The 26,465-nt window shown below is 42.1% G+C and overlaps 1 protein-coding gene across 2 annotated transcripts in view; it reads left to right on the top strand.

Moving 5' to 3' along the window:
* Positions 1–26,465, top strand: part of FLT1 (fms related receptor tyrosine kinase 1) — a 197,057-nt gene that overhangs the window by 45,446 nt on the left and 125,146 nt on the right. Inside the window, exons 1-7 of one of the 2 annotated variants that reach the window (XM_020882198.2) lie at positions 13,131–13,229; positions 14,599–14,723; positions 18,310–18,472; positions 18,581–18,717; positions 21,955–22,129; positions 23,524–23,641; positions 25,932–26,101. In XM_020882198.2, the coding sequence (XP_020737857.2) occupies positions 13,202–13,229; positions 14,599–14,723; positions 18,310–18,472; positions 18,581–18,717; positions 21,955–22,129; positions 23,524–23,641; positions 25,932–26,101 (916 nt within the window). In that variant the 5' untranslated portion in view covers positions 13,131–13,201. Of the gene's footprint in view, positions 1–13,130; positions 13,230–14,598; positions 14,724–18,309; positions 18,473–18,580; positions 18,718–21,954; positions 22,130–23,523; positions 23,642–25,931; positions 26,102–26,465 lie in introns of those variants that run through there. The other variant, XM_020882197.2, reaches the window with a different exon arrangement.

The raw sequence follows: 26,465 nt of genomic DNA, 5'->3' as shown, positions 1-26,465 counted from the left end.
CTTCCAATGAATATTCTGGGTTGATTTCCTTTAGGATTCTCTGGTTTGGTCTCCTTGCTGTCCAAGGGACTGTCAAGAGTCTTCTACAACACCACAATTCAAAAGCATCAGTTCTTTGGCGCTCAGCCTTTTTTATGGTCCAACTCTCACATCCGTACCTGACTACTGGAAAAACTATGGTGGTGGTGATTTAGTCACTAAGTTGTGTCCGACTCCTGCAACCCCATGGACTGTAGCCTGCCAGACTCCTCTGTCCATGGGATTCTCCAGGAAGAACACTGGAGTGGGTTGCCATTTCCTTCTCCAGGGTACTTCCCAACCCAGGGATTGAACCCAGGTCTCCTGCATTGCAGGCAGATTCTTTACTAACTGAGCCAGAAGGGAAGCCCATGGCAATATTTATGGCATAGTTATACTTAAAAATTTTTTTATACTTATTTAATGTTTATCTAAAATTCAAATTTGATGAAATATTATGTTTTTATGGGCTTCCAAGGTGGCACTAGTGGTAAAGAACCTATATGGATGTACTGGAATAACCATAACTTTGACTATACAGACCTTTATTGGCAAAGTGATCTCTCTGCTTTTTAATACCTTCTCTAGGTTTGTCAAACATTTGCCAGATCTTACCATTTAATTTACATTTCAAGAGGAACAGGAATTACAAGTAAATTCTATTATCCCGCCCCCGTATGTCATTTTCCTCATCTGTCAAATGGGTACCTGCCCCACTGGGTTATGAGCATCAAGTAATCTGACAGTTTTGTTATTGTTCACTGGCAAGGAACAACAAAAGGAACAGAAATGTTTTGAAAGGTAAAGAACTGGGTGGAAAAATATCTCCTTTAAAGTTTTTCTCTTAAAAGTTTTTCTCTGAGGCAAAGAGATCAAACTTCATCTTTATAACCCCTGATGGTACAGCTACTATTTAAGAATGAAAGAAGTCAAGACAGGCAGATTTCATCTTGATGTAAGCAAACACTCTGTAACATCTAAAGCTCTCTGGCAGTGGAACGACCTGTCTTGGGAGGTGGTGAGTTCCCTATGTGTCCAGGGATTCAAACACAGCACAGGTGCCCACTTGGTGGGACTGGACATGATGACGCCCCAGCGCCTTCCTACTGTTGACACTTGAGTAGGACCGAGTGTGCCTCTCTATCCTTTATTGATATCTGGCTGAGGTTCATTACCATAAATCATATTTCATCCTTGAAATCCAGTGGGATAAATTCCATTGTCAGTCTCCTTGGACAGGAAAGTTGGAGAAATTTAATACTGTGTTCAAGGTCACATACTGCATGTAAGTCCCAAGTCAAACTTGGAACCCAGATCTGATAGACTCAAGGCCATGCTCTTGCCAATATGTTCTTGCTGGGCTTCCCCTCAACCCCCTTGGAGGTTTGTGTGCAGGAGAGAAGGGAGTGGGGTGGGGGGGCTTGAGGGGCAGTGCCGGCTTGCAGACCAGGAAGTGTTCCGGCCAAATGCCGCTAATATACGTTTTGACTGGCAGGCACAGTGCTTTTGGCTGCCAATGTTTAATAATTGGAGAAGTTTACATAAAAATCTGATTTCCTACTTATCTTGAAAAAACTGGAACTCTAGCTGTGCTGGCCTGTATTCCCACTTGGCAACACTGGCTGTAGCGACCAAGGACTGCCCCCTCCAGACCTGGCCCCATGCTCTCAGCTGCTACCGCCCCTGTGGCCTTGCATCCGGCTCCCTCCTCCTCCCCCCCCAGCACCCCCCTAGGAGATGTCAGGGTGCTACTCCCTGCGTGAACATTTCACATGCGTGCACAACACATCACAAGTTTTGGGACAGGAAAATGCCTGTCACGTTTTCTAGAGGGAACTAAGCCTCAGAGAGTCACAGGGTGGCTGTGCCTGACCTAAACAGGACCCTAGCCTCCAACGCCAACAGTGCAAAACCCTGGAGGGGATGTTCTCCTGAGACGGTAGCTGCCCTCAGGGAGAACCCATGTCCCAGGGACCAAACACCCCTTGCACTGGAGGATGACTGTCCCCTGGAAGGACATTCATCTCTAGGCTCCATAAGATAGAGCTTTATCTGGTTGGACAGCTCTTGGCCCTGAGGTGGTAATGACAGAGATCCCAAAACATCCCCAGCACGTTATAGCAGAGAGCTAAGTAGGGGGTCCAGTGACTCAAACTTGATGTTCACAGTAGGAATTTCTTAACAGTCTGGCCTTTCATATTTCTGATCTCCTGCCACAAGACCCCACGTCCCTGGGCCATCTTTCCTTCCCTCCACCCTTCCTTCCTTCTGTCCCATCTGTGGGGTATTTGAAGATGTAATTGTCACTCCTAAGTCGTTCTGAGAGTCAGGGCTAGATTTTGGTTGATGCAGAGAGGATGGTCTAGGACCAGGACACCTGGATTCAGGTCTGGCTCAGCCATTCGTGCTATCCTTGTGTCTGTAGGAAGGTCTTTTCTCGTCTCTGGGACTCAGCTTCTGCTTCTGTAATGTGAGAGGCTGTGTTAGGTATCACACAAGTCCCCTAATAGTTTTATAATCTTCCGATTCAGAGGCAGAGCTGGGAATAATAGGGTTTGGGACATGGCCCCAAATCTTGGCAGTAGAAGAAAGAATCATAGTTGCCCATCAGAGCTGCTTGCTTCCTTCTTCCCTTTCTTCTTTATTCCTGTTTCATTTCTTTCCTTCCTTCCATCTTTCCCTTCATCATCCACCTGTCATCCCTCTATACGTCTGTCCTTCCTTCTTCCCTCCTCTCTTCCTTCTTAACCTTCCTTCCTAGCTCTCTCTTTTACTTTCTTTTCCTCTGAGATGTTTTAATTGATCAAGATGAAGATCTGACTTTGTGAACATAGAAATAAAGTAAGCATCTTATGCAAACACCCAGTGAGCAAGGGTCTAGGGAGCCCGAGAAACTGTGCCCTTGTCTGCCTTTCTGGACTTAAAGTCTAGTCAGAAAAAAAAGAAAAAAGTCTAGTCAGGTGTACCATCTCCCTGGCTCTCCCCTTTCTTAGATCTTCAACTAACTTACTTAGGTCTTAGCTATAAATTAAAGAGAAATTATTCTCCTTCAAGGCAGAATTTAGTATTTACTTCTTCCTCTAATCAAAAGGAAAGTTTCTGAGCCGGGGGGAGAGGTATGTGTGATGTCCACACAGCTAGAACTGGATTCCATGGAGTTGCTGTGTGCACAGGACCACACGTCCTGATTTCGCCTTGTTTCTTGCTTCGTCTGGTATCTTCTCAATAAACATCAGTTGCCGGTGCACCATGTATCCAGCGTCTGCTGGACACTGGGTTTAAATGATTGATTACCCCAGTTGCCTGACTGCTAGATGCGCACATTTCAAGGAGCAAATTCACAGAAGATGCAGGAAGAAGGGGAGGGGCTGAACCACTCTTCCTGTCCTCCTGTCTCCCTAAGTCTTGGTCTTTTGTCTTCTCCTAATGTCCAACTTGCCGTTACAAGTGGACAAATGGGACTTCCAAATGAGACAGGGGAAAACTGTGTGCTTCTCCTTTGAAGGAAGGTGGGCAGTCAGGAAATGGCAACCCACTCCAGTGTTCTTGCCTGGAGAATCCCAGGGACGGGGGGCCTGGTGGGCTGCCATCTATGGGGTCGCACAGAGTTGGACACGACTGAAGCGACTTAGCAGCAGCAGCAGGCAGTCAGGAAAGAGCTTTTTTGATCTTGTATCACACAAATAATATATTCATGTTTAGTTTTAGGATAGCATCTTGAGTCTGAAATATGGCACCCTGTCTCTGCTTATCTTGCTGTAATAGAAACATTTGTGTACGGTCTCTTGCAGATGGCAGAGCCTGGCACTGATATTCCTACGTCAGCCATAGAGGGGATTATCTCACTTCTGAATCTGGGTGGGTAGTGAATTACAGCTGAGGTTTTACTTGTTCACTTGGATAACCAGCATGACTCACTAGGAAATACTGTATGGACTTGAATAGATACATTGGTCAAGGAACCTCCTGGCTGAAGGAAGACAGAGATGTCTCACTATGTTCCCCAGAGACCTGGGACTGCCAAGTGGGAACTAAACTAGGTATTTACAATCAGGATGATTTTGTCATGGGAGAAAATTTTTTGTGAGTGGCTTCCTCAAATGCAAAGAGGAGTGGGAGAGAAAGGTTGGAGGGATTCTATAAGATAAGGTAGTCGGCACTGAATGATCTCCGGTTACAGAAAACAGGGGGCCACCATTCCTGAGATAGACCCCAGAGTTCTGTTCTCTTTCAAATTAAGTGTTTTGAGATATTCACATACCATATAATTCACCCATTTAAATTGTATAATTTAATGGAAAAGATGCTGATGCTGAGAAAGATTGAGAACAGGAGGAGAAAGGGGCAACACAGGATGAGATGGTTGGATGGCATCATTGACTCCATGGACATGAGTTTGAGCAAACTCTAGGAGATAATGAAGGACAGGGAAGCCTGGCATGCTGCAGTCCATGGGGGTCACAAAGAGCCGGACATGACGGAGTGACTGAACAACAAAAATGGTCTTTAGCACATAGACAGACATATGCAACCAACACGACAATTTCAGAACCCTTCATTATCTCAGAAAGAATCTCTGTACCTTTTAGCTGTCACCCTTTACCCTTATATACCTCCCCGCCCTAAGCAAACACTGACCTACTTTCAGTCCCTGTAGGTTTGCCTATTCTTGGTATTTCATATAAACAGAATAATAAAATATGTGGCACTTTATTATTAAATATATAAATACGTGCTGGCTTCTTGCATATGTCAGGGTTCGTTCATGTTGTACCAAGTATAAGCACTTCATTTCTTTTTATTGCCAAATAATATTCCACTCTATTGTATGGGTCTCCCACAGTTTAGCCGTCCATTTATCAGTAGATGGATGTAGGAATTGTTTCCATCTTTGGGCCGTTATGAATGATGCTGCAGTGAACAGTAATATGCTAGTTCTTTTGTGGAACAAGTTTTCATCCTCTAGGGTACATACCTAAGGGAGGAAGTACCAGGTCATATGTAAGCATAATTGTATGTTTAACCATTTGAAGAACGGCCAGACTGTGTTCCAAAGCAGCTATCTTATGTTCCCACCAGCAGCATATGAGAGTTCCAGTTTCTCCAAGTGCTTACCAGTACTTGTTACCCTGTCTTTTCATCACCGTCCTAGTGGATTTGAGGCAGTATCTCCTCGTGGATTTGGTGTGCATTTCTCTGATGGCTCATGATGCTGAGCATCTTTTCATGTGCTTATTGATTATTTGTACCTCTTCTTTGAAGAAATGTCTTTTCAGATCTCTTTTCCATTTTTTAATTGCATTATTTGTTGCCAAGTTGTAAGAGTTCTTCAATTTTTTATTAGATTATATATTAATATATTTTATGTAGTTACATATTCTAAATATGTATTATAAAAATATTTTTATGTTCTAGACATAAAATTTAGAGGTATCAGTGTTAAGATGTGCTGTGCTTAATTGCTTAGCCTTGTCTGACTCTTTGCTACTCACTGGACTATAGCCACCCAGGCTCCTATGTCCATGGGATTCTCCAGGCAAGAATACTAGAATGGGTTTCATTTCCTTCTGTAGGGGATCTTCCACACCCAGGGATCAAACTTGAGTCTCCTGTGTCTCCTGCATCACAGGCCGCTTCTGTATATCTAGATTCTAATATATTCTAGATATATAAATATTTCTGTATTCTAGATACAAATCTTTTATCAGATATATACTTTGCAAATGTTTTCTCTCATTCTGTTCATTCTTTTTTCACTTGCCTGATGGTATTCTTTGAAGCACAAAAGTTTTAACTTTTGAGGAGGTCCAGTTGATCTACTTTTTTCTTTTGTTGCTTATATTATGTATAAGAATCCAGTGTCAAATCTGAGATCATGCAGATTTACCTTTATGGTTTCTTCTAAAAGTTGTATAGTTTTAGCTCTTAAATTTAAGCCTTTGATACATTTTGAGTTCATATTTACGTATGGTTTGATGTAAAGGTCCTCTGTTCTTTTGTGTGTAGAGATGCTCCAGCATCATTTGTTGAAAAGACTGACCTTTCGCCATTGAATGGTCTTGGTAGCCTGGTTGAAAACCAACAGACCATGGACTCAAGGGCTTATTTACGAACTCTTAGTTCTACTTCATTGATCTGTATGTCTGTCCTTATGCCAGTACCACACTGTCTTAATCATGGTTGTTTACAGTTTCAATAGTAACTTTTGAAATTGAAAAGTGTGAGTCCTCCGACTTTGTTCTTTTTCAAGGTTGTTTTGGCTCTTCTGGGTCCCTTTCAACTGTAAATTTTAGCATAGCATAGTGTTTCTACTAAGAAGTCATCTGGCATTCTGATAGGGATTGCAGTGAATCCATAGATCAATTTGAGGAGCACTGCCATCTTAACAATATTAAGTCTTCCAATTCATGAACATACGTGATATTTCCATTTATTTACTTCATTTCTTTCCACACTGTTTTTGTGGTTTGCAAAATACAAGCTTCACACTTTTTTTGTTAAATATATTCCTGAGTATTTTATTCTGTTTTGATGCTGTTATAAATAAAACTTTTTTATGTCATTTTCAGATTTTTCATTGAAAGTACATAGAAGTATATAATACTTTTGCATATTGATCTTGAATCCTGAAATCTTGCTCAACTCATTTATTAGTTCCAATTAATAGTTTTTTTTTTTAGTAGACTCCTTAGGATTTTCTATATACAAGATCATGTCATTTGAAAACAAAGAAAATTTCTTCCTTTCAAATCTGGATGCCTTTTATTTCTTTTTCTTGCCAAATTGCTCTAGCTGGAATGTTTATTGCAGCATTATTCATAATAACCATTGAAGCCCTAGTACAGTGCTGAATAGAAGTGGTAAGAGTGGACAACCTTGTCTTGTTCCTAATCTTAGGGGGAAAGCATCCAGTATTTTATTATTAAGAGTGTTGTTAGCTGTTAAGTTTTTTTGTACATCAGATTGAGGAAATGCCCTTCTATTCCTAGTTTTTTGAGTGTGTGTGTGTGTGTGTGTGTGTGTTTTGCTGTGAAAGGGGTTTAGATTTTTTTAATTTATTTTTTAATTAAAAGATAATTGCTTTACAGAACTTTTTTGTTTTCTGTCAAACCTCAACATGAATCAGCCATAGGTCTACATATGTCCCCTCCCTCTTGAACCTCCTTCCCGTCTCCCTCCCCATCCCACCCCTCTAGGTTGGTACAAAGACCCTGTTTGAGTTTCCTGAGACATATAGCAAATTCCCGTTTGCCATCTATTTTACATGTAGTAATGTAAGCTTCCATGTTACACTCTCTATACATTTCACCCTCTCCTCCACTCTCCCCATGTCCATAAGTGTGTTCTATATGTCTGTTTCTCCATTGCTGCCCTGCAAATAAATTCTTTGGTACTATCTTTCTAGATTCCATATATATATGCGTTGTATACGATATTTCTCTTTCTCTTTTTGACTTACTTCACTCTGTATAATAGGCTCTAGGTTCATCCACCTCTTTAGAACTGACTCAAATGTGTTCCCTTTTATGGCTGAGTAATAGTCCATTGTATATATGTACCACAACTTCTTTATCCATTCATCTATCAGTGGACATCTAGGTTGCTTCCATGTTCTAGATATTGTAAATAGTGCCACAGTGAACATTGGGGTACATGTGTCTTTTTCCATTTTGGTTTCCTCAGGCTACATGCCTAGGAGTGGGATTGCTGGGTCATATGGTGGTTTTATTCCTAGCTTTTTAAGAAATCTCCTTACCGTCCTCCATAAGGGTTTGGATTTTGTCAAATGCTTTTCCTGTATCTAATGAAAGGATCATGTGATTTTTGTTTCTTATTCCGCCGATATTGTATATTAATGACATTGACTGGTTGTTGGATGTTAAATCAGTCTTGCATTCCTGGAATACCCACTCTGCCAGGTGCATAATTCTTTTATAGGTGTTGGGTTTGCTGGAAATTGAGTTTTTTTTGCATCCACATTCATAAAAAATGTTGACCTGTTTTTCATTTGTGATGTCTTTGGTTTTGGTATCCGGGTAACACTGGCTTCATAAAATGAATTGGGAAGTTTTCCCTTTTGTTCTTTTAGAAAAATTTGTGAAGAATTGGTGTTCATTCTTTAGATATCTAATAGAATTCACTTGTCTTCTGGGCCTGAGTTTTCCTTTGTGGGCAGTGTTTTGATGACTGATTCAATCTCTTTTCTTATAGGTATATTCAGTTTGTTTCTTTTGAGTTAGTTTCAGTAGTTTATGTCTTTCTAGGAACCTGTTTATTTCATCTGTTATCTAATTTATTGGCATACAATTATATTATTCCTTTATAATTCTTTTTATTTTAGTAGTGTCGATAGTAAAATCTACTGTTTCTTTTCTGATCTTATTAATTTGTCTTTCCTCCTCTTTTCTTGGCTTGTCTGTCAAAAGGTTTGTCAATTGTGTTTATTTTTTCAAAGAACTAGCTTTTGGATTCGTGAATTTTTTTCTAATGGTTTTTTTGACATGACTTAGTGACTAAACAACAAGTTTCTTTCACTTACTGGTTTCTAATTTCATTCCACTGTAGTCAAAGAACATACTTTGTATTATTTCTATCTTTTTAAATTTATTGAAGTTTGTTTTATGGCCTAGTGTATAGTTTATCCTAGGGAATGTTCTGTGCACATTTGAGAAGAGTGTGTATCCTGCTGTGATGGGTTCTGTTTATGTCTGTTAGGTCTAGTTGGCTATCTGTGTTGTTCAAGTTCTTTATTTCCTTTTCCACCATCTCTCTAGTTGTTATGTCCATTATTGAAAGTAAGGTATTGAAATCTTCATCTATTATTGTTGAATTTGAATTTTCTATTCTTCAATCCTGTCAGTTTGTCCTTCCTGTATTTTGGTGCTCTGTTGCTAGTTGCATATATATTTATAATTATTATATCTTCATATATATTTATAATTATTATATCTTCCTGCTGAACGCTATCATTATTACAAAATGCCCTCTTTACCTCTGGTAATGGTTTTTGTTTTAGTCTATTTTATCTAATATTTAGCAATTGAACAACAATAGTTATTTATCTAATATTAGTATAGCTATTTCAGCTTTCTTGTGGTTGCTCCAAAGCTCTGTTTTGAATTCTCAAAAGCTTTGGTGGGCAACTAAAGTCAAAAGTGCAATGTAAAAACTCTCATTTCTAGATAGGATCCTTTTCATGGTGTTGGTTAATTACCTTCTTATCCTCTTCACTTCATCCTCAATAAATTAAAATCACATCCTCCTTGAAAATAATTAGGAGTCCTCTTGACCAGGACTTAAGAGTTAAGGTAAATGAAATTAAAGGGAAAGGAAATGAAGAAGAAGTTTATGAAAATCATGGGAATGAACAAGTACTCGGAAATAAGATGTTTAGTCTTAAACTCCTCTTCAGTCTGAAAAGCCCCCTAAAATCCTTGGGCCATTCACTTGCTCCACACACCATAGAAGAGCTCCTAGGTGATGCCCTTGGGAAATAGACTGGCACGAAGCTTGCCATGCTGGGACCTGTGTGTCTGTGTGCCCTGATATGCCAGAGTGATTACAGATTTCAAAAGGAAAAAACACATTGAAAAAGTAGGTGTAATACCACTCTGAGCAAGGGTCCCTGTTTTATCTTCCCCTGTGCCCAAGCCTGCCGGTTGTCCTGAAGGATGACAGCCCAGCTACTCCTACTGGATGAGAAAACCTCACTCTGTGCCAGTTTCCTGCCACTGCTGTGAGTTCTAAGAGTTCAGAGAGGGGAGGGCGGTGTGACCCCCCTGCCTCTGGGTGTGGCCTGAGTCCCTGGTGACAGTGTGTCTGCGCCGTGGGTACACCGGCCGTCTCCGAGCAGCTCTTCCTCACTCTTTCAACAACCAGCCACTTTGGTCTCAGGAAACCACTCCACGGAGCTGGCTGGGTTTAGAAGTCGTTTTTAATTTTGTGACAAAGACAAATGCGTCCTATGGGAGTAGTAAGTGGTTTTACTGGTGATATTAATGGAACCGTGACCTCTTCTGTATCTGTGGTCATACAAAACAAAAAATGTTTGTATTATAATATGTCAGGCAAGTTCATTCTTAGCCCTTCCTTGAAGCAAATTGCAGAGGAAATATACTATTAATAAGCCTGGAGAATAGTGTGTGTGTGTCTGTAGGCATAAGTTCATTTGTAAACATAGTGGATTTATAATGCCACTATTAACTGTGCTACAAATGGTGTGTTTTGAATTATGCTGGGACGGACACCAATCATTGAAGTTCTGGTATTTTTTGAACAGTGGGCCCAGTGCTAAAATTGGCATTGATTTTTAAAGGCCAATAGCTATCATGAAATTCAAGTGTTCGAGGGATCCAGAGCGAACAAGGGCAAGATGAAATTCAAAGGCATGTTGCATTAGCTGCTTTTGTTTTCTTTTGGGATTGGCATTCATTAGACTAAAAATGACTACACCAAGGTTTACTGTTTCCTCAGGAACATTTTATGCCAGTGTCCTTTGTTGAAAATGGTTGCTTAAGGAGACAGTAAATTAAATGTGAAGGATTTACAATTTAGTTACATGAATTAAACTATTTCCTGGTGTTTGTGTTTACCTTGGGACTCACAAAGGAGATAAAAATATAGACTCACAGGAGGAAGGAAAGGAATTGATCGAATCCCAGTAGTCCTGCCTGGATGTCCAGCTCAGCAGTTTTATTCAGGGGAGGAATTTTGTGCTGATAAGTGAATCTTTGTCTCCGTATAATTAACTCTTCCTATCTGCAGATGCTACTACACTCACTGAGCCTTCCTAATAGACATATAACTATTAATGTGATAGTTAATGTCTCCTAGTATACTGGACAAAACTGATATAGATCACATGCAAAATTTATAGTTTTCCTCAAGTAAAAATGCTTTAGACATTGAGATTTACATGCAATGATTTAAAATGTTATTGTAAAATCATACATGCTCATTCTAGAAAATCTGACAAAAACAGAAGGGCTTTTCTGGTGACTCAGTGGTAAAAAATCTGCCTGCAATGCAGGAAACACAGGAGACTCGGATTCGATCCCTGGGTTGGGAAGATCCCCTGGAGGAGTAAATGGCAACCCACTCCAGTATTCTTGCCTGGGAAATCCCATGGACAGAGGAGCCTGGCAGGCTACAGTTCATGGGGTCACAAAGAAAATAATAACAACTCGTAATACTCAAAGGGAATCATGGCTCACATTTTAGTGTGTTCATTTTGCCTTTTTTTATGCCATTATATGAGTATAAATTTGTACTTTTTGTAGTTTAGATCTTGAGTATAATTTATGATTTTCATATATCCTAAACCCCCTTTCTCAAGTTTAAATTTCTCATAATGAGAAAATTAATGGCTAACACACACACATCTGCCAGGTACCATTCCAAACACTTTATATGTATAAACTCATGTCACCCTCGAGACAGGTATTACAGATGAGGGATGGAATTGGTGAAATGCTTTGCCCACAGTCTCACTGCTAGTAAGGGGCAGAGCTGGGACTCGAACCCTGGCTGTGAAGTGTGTGCTTTTTTTTTTTTTCTGTGGTCATGCTGCTCATCTTTCCTGGACCAGAATTTGAACTTGCACCCTCAGCAGCAGTGAAAGCATGAGTCCTAACCACTGAAGTGAAGTGAAAGTCACTTAGTCATGTCCGACTCTTTGCAACCCCATGGACTGTCCAGTCCGTGTAATTCTGCAGGCTGGAATACTGGGTTGGGTGGCTGTTCCCTTCTCCAGTGGATCTTCCCAATCCAGGGATCGAACCCAGGTCTCCCACATTGCAGGCAGATTCTTTACCAGCTGAGTCACAAGGAAAGCCCAAGAATACTGGAGTGGGTCACTGGACAGCCCTAAATTCTCCTAACATGTACGGTCTTAACCACAATCTATTGTCCCCCTCACTCCCCCAACTCTGAGCCTTGTCCTGAGGCTGTCCCAAAGGCACCCCCAGCCCAGCCTCGCCCCTTGGCGAGCATCCTCATCTGGGAATTCCTCCAACACTAGACCGTGTGACATCGCACATACTTGCCGCAGGGAACTGTGACAATCAACCTGTCTCTGAAAAACAATCGCCAACAACAGTGCTTCCTATGATGAGGAAGCGGGCTCTGATGAGGGGAGGTGGGGCAGGGAAGGAACCTTGGACTGGAGCTTAGAAGAAACTGGCCTCTGGGGTTTCTGTTCACAGCAAGACAACTCTCTGCACCTGTTCATGCCTCTCTCTTCTCATCTGTAAAATGACAGGGTTGGAGAGTAGTTTGTTCACTGGTTCATTCATTCATTTCATATGAGACAGAGATGAATACCATCTGTCTCCTCTCCTCAGAAGTCATCATCCCGTGTTTTAGGTACTGTAACAGGAGAGTTCTGGGGCTCCTGGCAAAGCTCCTGAGGTGGGCTGGGATGGGAAGCAGGAAGGGCTGGCCGAGGAAGGCTTCCCAGGAGACCAGGAGGAATCGTTCAGGGGTTTCTGATCATCCAAGATGGGCTGTATCGATCGGGTCCCTCTAGGGTCCTCTCTGGTGTATGTCACACACCGCCATCTTCAGCGGGTTACAGCAAGGTCCCTTTTTTGGTGGTAGTGGAGTGTGTGTGTGTGTGTGTGTGTGTGTTTAAACTACAGAACTTTATCATTTCACATTCTACGCACTTGAGGTGACGGCAGGGCTGTGCCCCCCTGAAGCCTGTCGGGAGCCCTGTTTGCGTCTCCTTACCTTCTGAGGGGGGCTGGCGACCTTCAGTGGCCAACTGCATTGCTCCATCTCTGCTTTGTCTCCATGTGCGTTCTCCCTGGATGCCTCTCCTCACACGGCCATCATCTTACATGGACACCAGGCCTATTGGACTAGGGCCCCGCCCTACATAACTGAAGTAACTCTATTTGCAGTGACTCTATTTGACCTTAGTGAGGTCACATTCTGCAGTGCTGGGATTAGAACATACTGTTTGTGTGTGTGTCGTGGGGGGACGGAGACACAGTTCATAACAATGTCTGTAGCCCCCATTCAGTCCAGGCAGCCATGGCCCCTGTTGTCTGTTCAGCATCCAGGATGATTCTGAACGGCGAGCAGGTGGGGGCCCGGAGAGAGTCTGCACAGGGCTTCTTTCCATCTGGGTAGGGAGGGCTGGGTCCAAGGGGAGAAGCTAAGAGCAGTGTTTCCTGAAGAGATGGCTGTCCGGGGATTCCAAGGGCGAGGTAAACTGTGAGAGTGTTTCTGAAAGAATGTTCAGTCCTGTCCCTGCAGGAACTGCAGGGAAGCCCAGCACGTGGTTTGAGTCCTTCTGACCTCTAAGGTGGGCAAAATGCTGTCGACTGGGGGAAAAAAAATCATCATGTGAGAGTCTTGAGTTGTTTTATTGGGGCGAAATAAGGACTATAGTTTGGGAGACAGCATCTCAGATGGCTCTGAGAAACTGCTCCAAAGAGGCAGGAGGGGGGCAGGGAAGGTCAACATATATGTGATTTTGGTGAAGGGTAAGTACATGCAGTCAAGCATATATTATTTTTTTGCAGAAGATTTCTGCTTGTCTTGAGGAGCAGATGTCACCGAAGGATTTTAGTGCTTTTTTAGATATGAGGAGATGCAAGAATTGGGCTCATAAAGTCAGCTCCTGAGAATATCTATCTGAAGACTGACTCTGCCCGTTTTCCCCAGAGCGCCTCATTCCTGCTGTCCACCCTGAACTCCCTTCAGAGGGTGTTGAAGGTCAGCCCTGCAGAGGCACCTGATTTAATCCTTGCAGAGGCAGAAGGCAAGGCCGATTTGTAGTTGACAGTGCCATGCTTTTAAGGGGGATCTCTTGGTGATTAGGTAAAGCCCTTTCCAGGTCACTTCGCGAGCACGCGTGCATGCTTTACTGTTCGTAGTCGTGCGGTGCGGGCTAAAGACCCGGACACACGTGCTTGTGAAATAAATGCAGTGTTCACCCTGCTTCTGCTGCCTTCACCCTACCCCCTCCCCTGAAGTAGTTCAGACCTTCTCATTTTACTAGTTGGCCTTTAAGCTGCAGAAAGTGGTGGAGGCATGTTTTGTCATTCAAATGGAAATCCTCTCTCCATCCTGACACCTTGGTCCCCCACTCTCCACTGACATTGGTGCTCCTAAGACTGTGGACCCCTGCACCCACCCCCTCTGACTTCTGACAAAGGCTCAGGAGGGCGCTTCCTGAGGCCCTTTGCAAAGCTGTGGGGAGACGTTTATGCAGAATATTCACCTTACTCTCACTCTGCACTTCTATGGCTTTTTCTCGGAGTGATCTAAACACCCCTCACCCCATCCCCCAGGTCACAATTTGCAAAGTAGGGACTGGGCCCGGGAGGTGGGGGGAGGGGGTCTGCTGACTGAAGGCCGAGACCTGAATAAGGAATTCGGTTTCCTTAGAGAAGGATTCTGTATCTGGGCAAAAACACGGAGGGCTGGGTGACAGAGAAGAATATGGGTGTATGGGGGCTACATGAATGGGAAGATGCATGGTGGGCCCCACGTTGCCTCACCAGCTTCAGTGTCTGGGTGTTCATCGTACAGTCATTTATGTGTGTGTGTTTTCATTTTCTTCTCATTCAGATACAGATAAACCTTTCTTAGAGATGCACAGTGAAATCCCTGAGATTATAAATATGACCGAAGGACAGGAGGTGCTCATCCCCTGCCGGGTCTCGTCTCCCAGCATCAATGTTACTTTAAAAAAGGTAAAACTTCTCTCACATGCTCTTCACTGCAAGTGAGCAGAATGTATTGTGAGTTATTTTCTGTCTCTGAAATAATTTGCTTACATACTTTTCTATAACAGCTTTTTACTCAGAAGCCTGTGTGCTAGATGTTATACCCATGTGTGTATTTAAATGGAATAAGAGGATAATGTTCTGGGCATAAATCTATGTGAATCACAAAGGAACCAAAATCATGAAAATTTTTATGTATTGCCACAAATTCAAACGTCTGTAAATGTCAGAAAAACCAATTCTCTGGCGTATACAAATTAATTATCCAGATTTGGGCTGAAGGCAGAACTGCCAGGCAGGATACCTGACTCTCCAGGCATCTGAGAACTGTTGCTTTGGTCTGAGTTGGGAATTCCCTGATAACAAAAGACTTATCTTTTGCCGGGCATCTAAACTTAACCTCTTAGGGGAAATAAAAAACTATAAATGAGGGTTTTCTTCATGTTATGTTGTAAATTGTGCGTGAAGAGAAGGAAAATGATTTCAAGTAAAATCTAATAAAGACAAAATCCCTAAAATGTGCCAAGCCAGGTATTTCAGCTGCAGTTACTTTAGGGGTAGTGCTAAGTCTAAGAATTAGATAAAAACTCCCCAAATGGAAAACCTCAGTGAATCCTGGGTGATTAGAGCTTAGGAAAAGTGAACGCTGTCTAAGGCATCTCCTGGCACTGCCCATCACATGGAGGTAGGGACTCAGGTGGTGATGGTAGTCAAATTGGAAGAATTTAGAGTGATTTTCAACATCACCTATTGACCCTGAATCCTGAAATGTGATGACATATCTCCCTGTCTTCTTGCCTTGCATTCACTCCCCTACGTTGTGGAGTTACATCTTCAATATAGTCCATCAGTGACAGCTCATGGCTTCCATTACACTGGGTACCATTGCCAGGAAATATAAAATCGTGGTAGACGAGGTGGAAACCCCAGAGGAGTCAAACTCAGTCAGTGGAAGGGAAAACTGAGGTTCCCAGGGAGTGAGGGGCTTTGGGGGCCTCACGGAGCGTTATAGCCCATGTTCTGTCTTCTGCTCCCGTGCTCCTCCATCCTTTGCTGATGGTTTCGTTGGCGTAGGAGCAGGACCAGAGTGGTTCAGAGCAGAGGCTGGGATCACACAGCCTGGATTCTTCCTCTCCTCCCTGTCCACTTCCCCGCCAGATAGACGGGCAAGTTATCAGACCTCCCTCCACAGCAGTGTCCTCACCAGAGAGATGGGAGAGTTACAGAAGCACCCCTTCACCTGACTGTTAGGAAGGCTACGTGAGGTGCTTGGAAGACACTTAGAACCTTGCCTGGCACAGGCAAGCCCATTCATGGGTTACTATCCGAGTTACATATCTAACAGTTTAATGCCCAGTAATCAATGTATTGTCAAGTGATGCTTTCAAGAGCCTGGCATTACTCCCCTTAGTCCAAGATGATAACTGCTCTGTGATGAATATGGAGCAAACCATGGGGATATGAAACGTCTCGTTTCATGTAAGCCCCTTGCCTTCAGGGCCTAATAATGCAGGTTGCTTGTCTGTGAGGAATTTTCCCGAATTCTCACCTGCGAGCATTTCGGAAAGGAAAGCTTATTTTCTCTGTTTTCGCACCCAGCTCTATGATACAAAAGAAAGGAGTGAGAGAAGCATAAAATTCTAACAAGGATTTTGGTATATCATATATATGTATAGAAAATATTCTAACCTATTGCATATATGTGCTGACATGACATTACCATGAGGTCTTTCCCTTCCTCTTCTCTTCCCGGCCCTCTCTAATTTGCTGCCCCTTCGTCTCCTTTTTCCCTGCCTGCTTCAGTGGAACCCTGGTCAGCTGGTGACATTTCCCTGTGCCCTACTGTCTTGCAAGGCTGCCCATCTTCCTGCCTCTTTAGGACACACACAGCAATTGCCACAGCTGATGAGCTTTGTAGTCTTTTGCTGCTTTAGCTCTTGTCAGCCAGACATAAAGTGGCTTTGTCAATGAACTACAACTAGTGTAAGTCATGGATAGACAAGAGTAAGAGACACACTTCAGAGGACAACTGAATGTATTTTTTGGTGGTGCAGAGAAAGTCCATCAGCCAACCTTTCTTTTAGATTCAGCACATACTTATTTTCTCATGTTTTTAAAGCATTTCTCATGTTTTCAAGCATTGATAGATTTCAATCCCCGTTGTCAATTTTTCTGAGATTTTCCTTTTAATAGTTTGCACCAAGTTAGAAAAGAAGGTTCTTTCTCCCCCCCGCCCCCCCAACCCCCCTGCCAGGGAATACAGAGCATTCCCAAGTTTACAAGTAGCCTCCTAATGTACTAAAACATGAAATGCATCCTTTAATTGCTTTCAGTTCTTCATAAACAGGATGCAGTTCTTCTCAAACCCACATAAGGCTCTGGGGACGTGCACCAGTGTGGACATACACTCACTGGGAGAGGCAACTAGTGCTTTTGAAACAGAAATCTCTGCCATCAGGTCACACATCCCAGTCTGATTTGCTCCTTCCACAAGCAGTATACTTGTGGATCGATGGATAGAGCAGTATAAGGTGGTGTTTGCTTTTAAAAAGAAGACAGAGAAGACTTGAGCTTCTTTATGGCAGTTAATGCTATGAATCTTTATAATCTGTTGTGAGAAGGTGATCTGACTCCCACCCCCGCCCCCCTGCCCTTTTCCAACTGGGGATAAATAATAGTAGTCGTCAGACCATTGCCTCTGAAATTGGCTGACAGTCTGGCATCAGGGAATTTGGCTCTGCTGCTTTGCGGAGCAGTGACCCTTGACTCAAATTAGAGGCTTTAGATTAACTCTCTGGTGTGCAGGAGAAGGCATTAGGGGAGAATCAGATGGTGGGTTCTTTTCTTCTGTTTGGACTCACTGTTTAGCAGTACTTCTAGGAATTCCCGAGCACGTCATTCCTGACTGTCTCTGGCCTCACATCCTTTTTCAGCTCTCTTTGCTCTCAGGAGCCGCAGCATCTGGGAGTTGCCCTCCCTGGTGCAGAGTAGGTACCCTCAGTTTCCCCAGAGTGATAATAACCCCAGTGAGTGCCAAGTTGATGCTGTGAATCCTGGCGGACCGCCAATGATGCACAGTCCTTTTAAGATAGCTAGCTCCTTAACAAATCATGCAAATGAGATGACAAAGTTTGGCTTGTTAAGAGCTCCCGGTGATGAGACCAAAAAGATAACCAGGCATCCCTAGTGGAAAAAAACTCCTAATTCATTATCCTATTGAGCATCAGGCCAGTTTGTTACAGAGACTCCCAGAGGCTTGAAGAGACACAGGGTCCTGCTAGAATTCTGACACGACAACTTAGGTATGCCCTAGGTGGGTGCAGCTTGCTGCTAAGACTAACAAATTATGTTGTTGACAGTAATTTATCATGGTTAACGTATCATTTGTTACATGCAAAGAAAACTAAAGAACCCAATTATGACAACCTGGAGTTTCTACCTGCACTATTCTTGTTTGAGATAAAACTTATATTTCAAAAATTGCAAACTATGAGTGAAGCTCTCACCATAGCACTAATACGATTTTGTGAACACACATTTCTTCCTTTTCCAGTTTCCATCTGATACTCTGATCTCCGATGGAGAAAGAATAACCTGGGACAGTAGGAAGGGTTTTATAATATCAAATGCAACCTACAGAGAAATAGGGATTTTGACCTGCGAGACAACAATCAATGGATATTTGTACAAGAAAAACTATCTCCTATTTCGGCAAAGTAAGTGATTTCCGGAAGCATGAACATACGCCGGGATGCTCAAGGGTTTATCTGCTTAATGAAACGTTGATTTTTTTTTTTTTTTAACATGACTTCTTCTGCTTGCAGCCAACATAATCACAGACATCTGGATAAGCCCACCAAGCCCAGTCAGACTACTGAGAGGCCATAAGCTCACCCTCAAGTGCACGGCTACCACCCCGTTGAACACAAGAGTTCGGATGACCTGGAGTTACCCTGGAGAAGTGAGTGACCTCCTTTTCTGTTTCTTCTGTAGGACAGTATTTAGTTTTCGCAAGTGAGATGCTAAACTGAGTTTTTGAAGTGAGAGAGAAAAAGCAGAATATTCTGACGCCTCTGGCAGAGTCAATAAAGGAACTTTGGGTTTGGTTTGGGTGCTTCTCTTCCCTGACGTGTTGTGAGAATGATCTGCAGAGATACTGTCTTTTGATGTCTGGAGGTTTTGTTTGGAAGTGTATAGGCTGGTATTTCTATTGCACGATTCTGGGTGGAAAAGGGGATTGTTTCATCCTTGGAAACGAGTCTCTAGGATTTAGAGATGAGAAGGAAATTTATCACAACGTGCCAGGCAGGGGCTATCTTTTCTAACAACAGCAGCAAAAAGTTGTTGTCGGCGCATTAATTGAAGAGACCGGCAGACAGGCAGGCACCTGATTGGAGCATGTTTGGGAAAGATAATACAATCCAGCCACCGAATATTCTGTTTGTTAAGGGACAAAGGAGTGATTCTCTCTTTCAGAAAAATGAAAAGAATGAAGCCTGAGTTGGGTTCCCTTGTTCAAATTAAACATCTTTGCAAACAGTCTTTGTTTTAAATATATATATATGGGGAGTCTCTGGTAAACTTTTGAGGATCGTCCGACAGTGAGCCCAGCACCATTTCTTACGTGTCTGTATGATTTACGGTTCAGATCCCAGGTAAACCATTGGTTACATCCTTCAGGTGGCCCAGTCACAAAGTTAGCTTATGATTAAATTATTATACTTCACATAGTATGTATTAGATGGTGTATGTAGAGTTAAGATGAGTGCCTCTGTCCCCAGCCACTGTTTTACTTAATTGAGGTACAACTGAGTTACAATGCTAGTTTAGCTTCAGGTATGCAGCATAGTGATACAGAATTTTTATAGATTATGCTCTCTTTACAGTTATGCTCTCTTTACAAAATACTGGGCTATATTCCCTGTGCTGTACAATATACATACTTCTTGCCAGGAAAACAGAATAAACTGGCAACAAAAGGTACCACAAAGACCCCATAGGGACGTATTAAAGACTCATCAGTCATAAGGTATTTTCTAGAAAATGGTTGAAATAAGATTGCTACAACTTGTGGCGATATGTTCTGGGTTTTGATAGAAGCCATATATTCTTAATACATGTAAGGAGGGAAGAAATTTTTTATCCTTTTAGTGTTGTTGCTATAAGAGTATGGTGATGCATCTGTTGAATGTCCATAACTTTGAAAGTGATGGAAGTGGTCTAATACATTAACCACTAGCCACATATGCCTAATAACCTGGGGAATGTGGTTTGTAGGACTGAGGGTCTAAGCTGTTAACTCTGTTTCATTTTAACTTAAATAGCCTGTGGCTGCTGACAAGGCTGTTGTAAAACCCAGAGGCAGTTTTAGGATACCAAGGCAGAAACAATGAAGATGTTACCAAATTTGGGAAGAAGAGCAGCAACGAGCACAAATTTCCGATCCAGAATCTATCTTACCATTTGGATGTCCTACCTCTTTAGTCTTCTTTTAATCTGGACTAGTCCCGCAGTATTTTTATCTCTTCTGTTGTGTTGATTTTAATGAACCCCTTCCCTCTCTTCCTCTCTTCCTTGAAGTGAAGTTGCTCAGTCGTATCTGACTCTTTGTGACCCCATGGGCTATAGTCCACCAGGCTCCTCTGTCCTTGGGATTTTCCAGGCAAGAATACTGGAGTGGATGCCATTTCCTTCTCCAGGGGATCTTCCTGACCTAGGGATCGAATCCGAGTTTCTTGCGCTGCAGGCAGACTCTTTACCATCTGAGCCACGAGGAAAGCCCTCCCTTCCTTGAAATACAGCAGTTATTTTGTAGAATACCCATTATTTGGGGGTTTTTCTGGTCTCTTCTAATTATTAGGCTCAGGCCATGCACTTTGGGCAGGTGAGCCATAGAAGTGATGTTGTGTCCTTCTTAATGTCATATCTGGAGGTACATGATGCCATCTTGGTCCCATGGTTAAGGTGGTATTTGCCATATTTCTTCATGGTAAAGTAGAAAAGTTTTTTGAGACTATAAAAACATCCCATTTTTAATCATATTTTTTACACCCATTGATGCTAAAGGGAGAAGGGAGAAGGAATATCAACATGAATAGAATTGCTGAAGTTCCCTCAGTCTGGCATGTAGGGACCAATTCTCTTACTTTTGATGGCAATGACTGACATCTTCTCTGTGGTTGCTGCCAAGAAGGGAGAAAATTGTTTAACACATCTGTGCCAACAGGTAGGTAGAATTGATCCAACATGGCACAAAGGGAGAGCTAAGGTCAAGACCCACAGACTAGTCTGGCCAACTTCCAGAGTCTTTTTCCATGCCTCCTCACAGGGACAAACCAAGAGGAGGAAATAACATATTATGTGTTATAAAATGAAATGCTTGAAAAAAAAAGTAAGAAAAAGAAAGGAGGGAACAATGAAAGGAAAAGACACTGTGACCTCGTCTTCGCAAAACCAGGAGTGGATCATTGTGGCCAGGGTATAGCGCTGAGCCTGAGGCCTGCAAACATGAGACCGACCCCACCCCTAGATTGTTGGCTAAAACTTGCCAAGGACTTTGCAGGTCCCCAGACCCATTTCGTGAGGTGTAGCAGAAATTGGCAAGCCTTGCTCAAAGAGTGAAATAATGAAACATGGATCGTTACACCCTAATAGGTGTAGCCAGGATTCATCATCTTTTGTTTCTAGAAGGAAGCCAAAAAAACCCCAAAAAAACTCACATGGTGATTTATTAGGAGAAAGCCTGCCATGAATCCACATACTGAAGACAGTCATTGCCTGAGTTTGTGTCTGATGTCGCTGCCTAGAGAACAGGTTACTGCTTAGAGAGGCGCTAGAGGGAAGAATCAGATTGTACTCAGGAGACCCGAGTACAGGCTACTCTGGTCAGTGTTTTGATGCTTTGATTTCTTCATCTGCAAAAAGGTAATAACCCCACCAATCTCACTGGCTTGTTGCGAGGAACTGTTGAGATAGTATGTGTGTGAAAGTCCATTTGAAGAACCTGAAGTGCTGGATCAGGGCTGCTATGGCACGTGTTGGAAACATGTCTAGACAGAGCTGTGGTTCTGAGCATCTTGCTCTGAGTGGGTTTGCCTCTTAGCAGAAAATTACAGATTGTAGGAATCATTTGAGAAATGCTATAACTCTATACGCAGACCATGACTACTTCTACATCTGTTATACATTTTCTTTCTAGGTAAATAACAGAGCCTCTATAAGGCGACGCATTGACCAAAGCAGTCCTCAAAAGAATGTATTCTACAGCATCCTTGTTATTGACAAAGTGGAGAACAAAGACAAAGGGCTTTACACTTGTCATGTGAAAAGCGGGCCATCACTCAAGTCTGTTAACACCTCGGTGTATATATATAGTAAGCAACCCTTCCCTGCTTTCCAGTCACTGCAGATTTGGGGGGTGGAGGGTGCATTTCTATAAATCATGTAACTTTTCTTTTGGACAGGAGGTAGTCTGTCATGAAAAAATACAACTTCATCTCCCTTCACCCCCTGCCCAAGTGCAAATCACATTAAGTATTCTTCAACTCTAATTCTTTTGCACTGATTCAAGTATCTCTCCCTTACAAAGTTATTGTGGATAATTAGTCAGTTAGATCATATTAGATTCTATACAAAGTTATTTGTTTAGTGTTGCATTGGGCTTCACTGGTGGCTCAGGCAGTAAAGAATCTGCCTGCAATGCAGGAGACCCAGGTTCGATGCCTGGGTCAGGAAGATCCCCTGGAGAAGGAAATAGCAACCCATTCCAGTATTCTTGCCTGGAGAATCCCATGGACAGAGGAGCCTGGCAGGCTGCAGTCCATGTATTGCAGTCCATGGGGTTGCAAAGAGGTGGACACAACTGAACGACTTTCACTTCACTTTACATGAACAAAACAGAAAAATACAATCAGTTTTAACTTTTACAACCTTTAACTTCCAGAAGAAATTTCTGAGATCATACTGATTTAGAGAAAAATATGCTGTGATAAATTACTTAGAACTGATGTTCTTTTATCCCTGATTTTATTCTCATGAAATTCTAATATTATTGTTTAATCCCAGTAGGAAAATTCTGTCAAGAAAATACTTTAACCTTTTCAGAAGTCTTAAAAATTAATTTTATTTCTGCCATTGAAAAGATAACCTTGTAAGGAGCAGAAACTAAAGGACAGTTCTACCAGTGCCTTTGATATTCTTTTGACTTGCTTCAGTTGATGTTTTATATCAAGTTAGTTGTTCTAGAGTGCATGGAACAACTTTCTCCTACGGCACTCATATTGGCCAGGTTGATTTTTTTTTAGAAGTAACTTTATATGTGTTTTTTTTTATAGATGTTTAAGGTATTTCTGTTGCCCTGCCACTGGGCTTTTATATCCTGGGGACCATTTGATTTTGCAAATATTTCACTTATTGGGGTACTTCTAAATGGTTTTATTCACTGATCAGTACTTGAGCACGTGTGTTAGTTGCTCAGTTGTGTCTGACTCTTTGCGACCCCATAGACTGTAGCCCACCAGGCTCCTCTATCCATGGGATTTCCCAGGCAAGAATACTGAACTGGGTTGCCATTTCTTTCTCCAGGGGATCTTCCCAACTCAGGGATCAAACCCAGGTCTCTCCCACATGGTAGGCAGATTCTTTACCATCTGAGCCACCAGTAATTCAGTTCCATTTACTCCCTGGCTGCACCCTCCTTGAATGGGGTCTTTGGTTCAGTTTTGTTTACATGTAGTCTTTTCTAATGGATTTCTCTCTTCTTTCGAAGACAATGCATTCATCACTATGAAGCCTCGACAGCAGCAGGTGTTTGAGGCTGTAGCTGGCAAGCGGTCTTACCAGCTCTCCATGAGAGTGAAGGCGTTCCCCTCTCCAGACGTTGTCTGGTAGGATCACAGTCCTGTTCCTCGAAGCTTAAGACATGCTTTGTCAGTAGGAAGATGCAGGAGCCTTGAGAGACTTGAATTCCTGAAAAGAAACAATATACGTTTCCCAGACAACAGTGGAGGACTGGGGTCTGGGCTGATTTCTAGGCTGGGAGCAGAGTGAGTGGGAAGGGCTGATGGGGAGACAAATAATGTAACAGGACAGAGCAAGGGTTAGGGTGTTTTGAGTGCTCATGGCGGTTTAGTCATTCATTCCCTGTAACTAAATTTCTGCCTCTCTAAATCTTCCTATGATGTCAACTTCCTCTGAATGGAGTATGTTGAGCAACGATTAGGAAGCATCTTGAGTATGTAACATGCTCTATTAACCCTGAAGAAGTGGGCCCTTGTGATGAGGATAATAATTCTCTTATAATCGGAAAATAATTCTTTTATATACAGCTGGGCTGAAAGTTCCAGTCTTGTTTTAAAATTAAACAAACATTAATAGAGACAAGACTGATTTGGTGGCAGGGGTGCACCCATGGCCCTACTTGAACTAATTAAAAGGTTTTCTGGCTGGAAGTTTACATATTCAGAAACGCTTTAAGCAACTTTGTTTTTTAATGCGAGCCCAACACCTGATGTAAAACAATGTAATCTGTTGATAATCTGCAATCATTTTGTGAAATCATTTCTAAATGCCAGGATCTTTGGCCCAGGCCATTGCATTCCAAACAAAGAGTATAGTACACAACTGATGAGGAAAACAACCCACACAATATAGAATCTCAACCAGAGCTTGTTTTGCTTTCAGTATGAAATGGGTGTAGCATTTTCGTTTTCCTCTACATCGTTAATAGGGCACTAAAGAGAAAATGAGACTTTGTGCTATGTCCCTTCTTGTCTTTGCAGTAGAAGAGAGGTTTTGTTTGATAATATCTGAAAAGTTTAATTGTGAATTTCCTATGAATGTATGTTATTCCAATAGGAATAATATACACTCCACTCTAGGAAGTACATAGCCCTCTGTTCAACAGTGCTAATTTCTCCAGTAGCTAAGTAGCAAAGACCTAAAACAAACAAAAAATCCAATTTTGAAAGTAACAACTTGTTCATAAGAAATAATTTAAAGTAATACTAAAATGGGATTTACAATCACAGCAAAATGCGTGGTTTAAAATCACGCATTTTGCTGCTTTGAAAATGAGACCCACTGGGAAATAGAATTTGTTGCATGCCTGTGAACCGATGCCATTGCTAACGTTACAGCTTTATGCAGAACACAATAAATTCCTACTTATTGTTGTTTAGTTGCTCAGTCATATCTGATTCTGTGACCCCATGGACTGTAGCCCACCAGCTTCCTCTGTCCATGGGATTCCCCAGGCAAGAATGCTGGAGTGGGTTGCTATTTCCTTCTCCAGGGGATCTTCCCGACCCAGGGATCAAACCTGCATCTTCTGCACTGACAGGCAGATTCTTTACCACTGAGCCACCAGGGAAGCCTATGAAAAATGCCCGTTGAAAGAACTGTGCCATTTAATGAAATCACAGAGTTTTACAGTTAAGAGATCTTTGAGAAACTTAGAGAAACTGAGAATCAATGACTTAGTCAAGTTCACGGCATACAGTGGCAGAGCCAGGGTGAGCCTTCTAGCCTGACTCTCGGGTCTGTATGTAATTGAGTGATATCTAGGCTTTGAGTCTGTCTCTAAAGTTCAAAAAAATTATTTTTAAGTTTATACCTTTTGTTTGTGAATTTTGTGCCTTAATCTTTCCCAGAGGAAAGAACCTTGATAATCTTGATTTCACTATAGCTTATGAAAGGGACAACTGGTGTGACCATTTATATAACTAATAAGAACTCCACATGAGGCCACAATGGGAAAGTCTATTTTTGTTTTTATCTGGAGAAGTGATCTAGTTGATCTGACTTACAATGACCCTTGTATTGCGATGGAGCCTCATGGAGAACTCTGAAAAACATCTCAGATGGGATCAGCCCATGCTTCTGGGTTAATACTTAAGTCACAGTAGCAACCAGCATCCATGTGGGTACATTAAATCATCACTTGTCTTTCTTCCCTCAGCTTACTTCTACCTCTTCGCCAGTCAACAAAGCAGTGTTTCCCAATCTAAAATTCCCCCACTGGGCTTTACTAAGTCAGTGTCTAAATGTTTTAAGTGGCTGTTGAGAAATCCAGGGCTCTAGATGTCTAAATTGGAGCTCACATCCTTACATGGCAATGTTAACGTGTTATCTAAGAGGTGGTGTGAAATAACTTACTGATCATGCACTTAACCACAGGTTAAAAGATGGGTCACTGGCCACTGAGAAGTCTGCCCGCTATCTGGTTCGTGGCTATTCATTGATTATCAAAGATGTGTCTGCCGAAGATGCAGGGGACTACACAATCTTGCTGGGCATAAAGCAAGCAAATGTGTCCAGAAACCTCACTGCCACTCTGATTGTCAATGGTAAGTTCACCGTTCAAACATTCTATTGGTTCTGGCGGAGGTGAAATTAGTGACCGTTTGTGTCAAAAGCCAGTAAATAAAATAGATAATGAATGAGAACCTGCTGTCTAACTCAGGGAACCCTATTTGGTGCTCTGTTCTGACCTAAAAGGGAAGGAAATCCAGAAAAGGGGGGATATATATATACACATAGCTGATTCACTTTGTTGTGCAGTAGAAACTAGCACAACATTGTAAAGCAACTGTACTCTAATAAAAATTAAAGTCAGTATAACAAAGAAAATAAAAATTTTTTCAATTGTTTTAAAAACCGCTATGCCCCCATCCCAACTATTTCATGGTTGCTTCTTATCTCCCATAGCAA

The sequence above is a fragment of the Odocoileus virginianus genome, chromosome 8 (assembly GCF_023699985.2).
Source record: "Odocoileus virginianus isolate 20LAN1187 ecotype Illinois chromosome 8, Ovbor_1.2, whole genome shotgun sequence".
NCBI lineage: Eukaryota > Metazoa > Chordata > Mammalia > Artiodactyla > Cervidae > Odocoileus > Odocoileus virginianus.
This window is presented reverse-complemented; position numbering and strand designations above follow the sequence as displayed.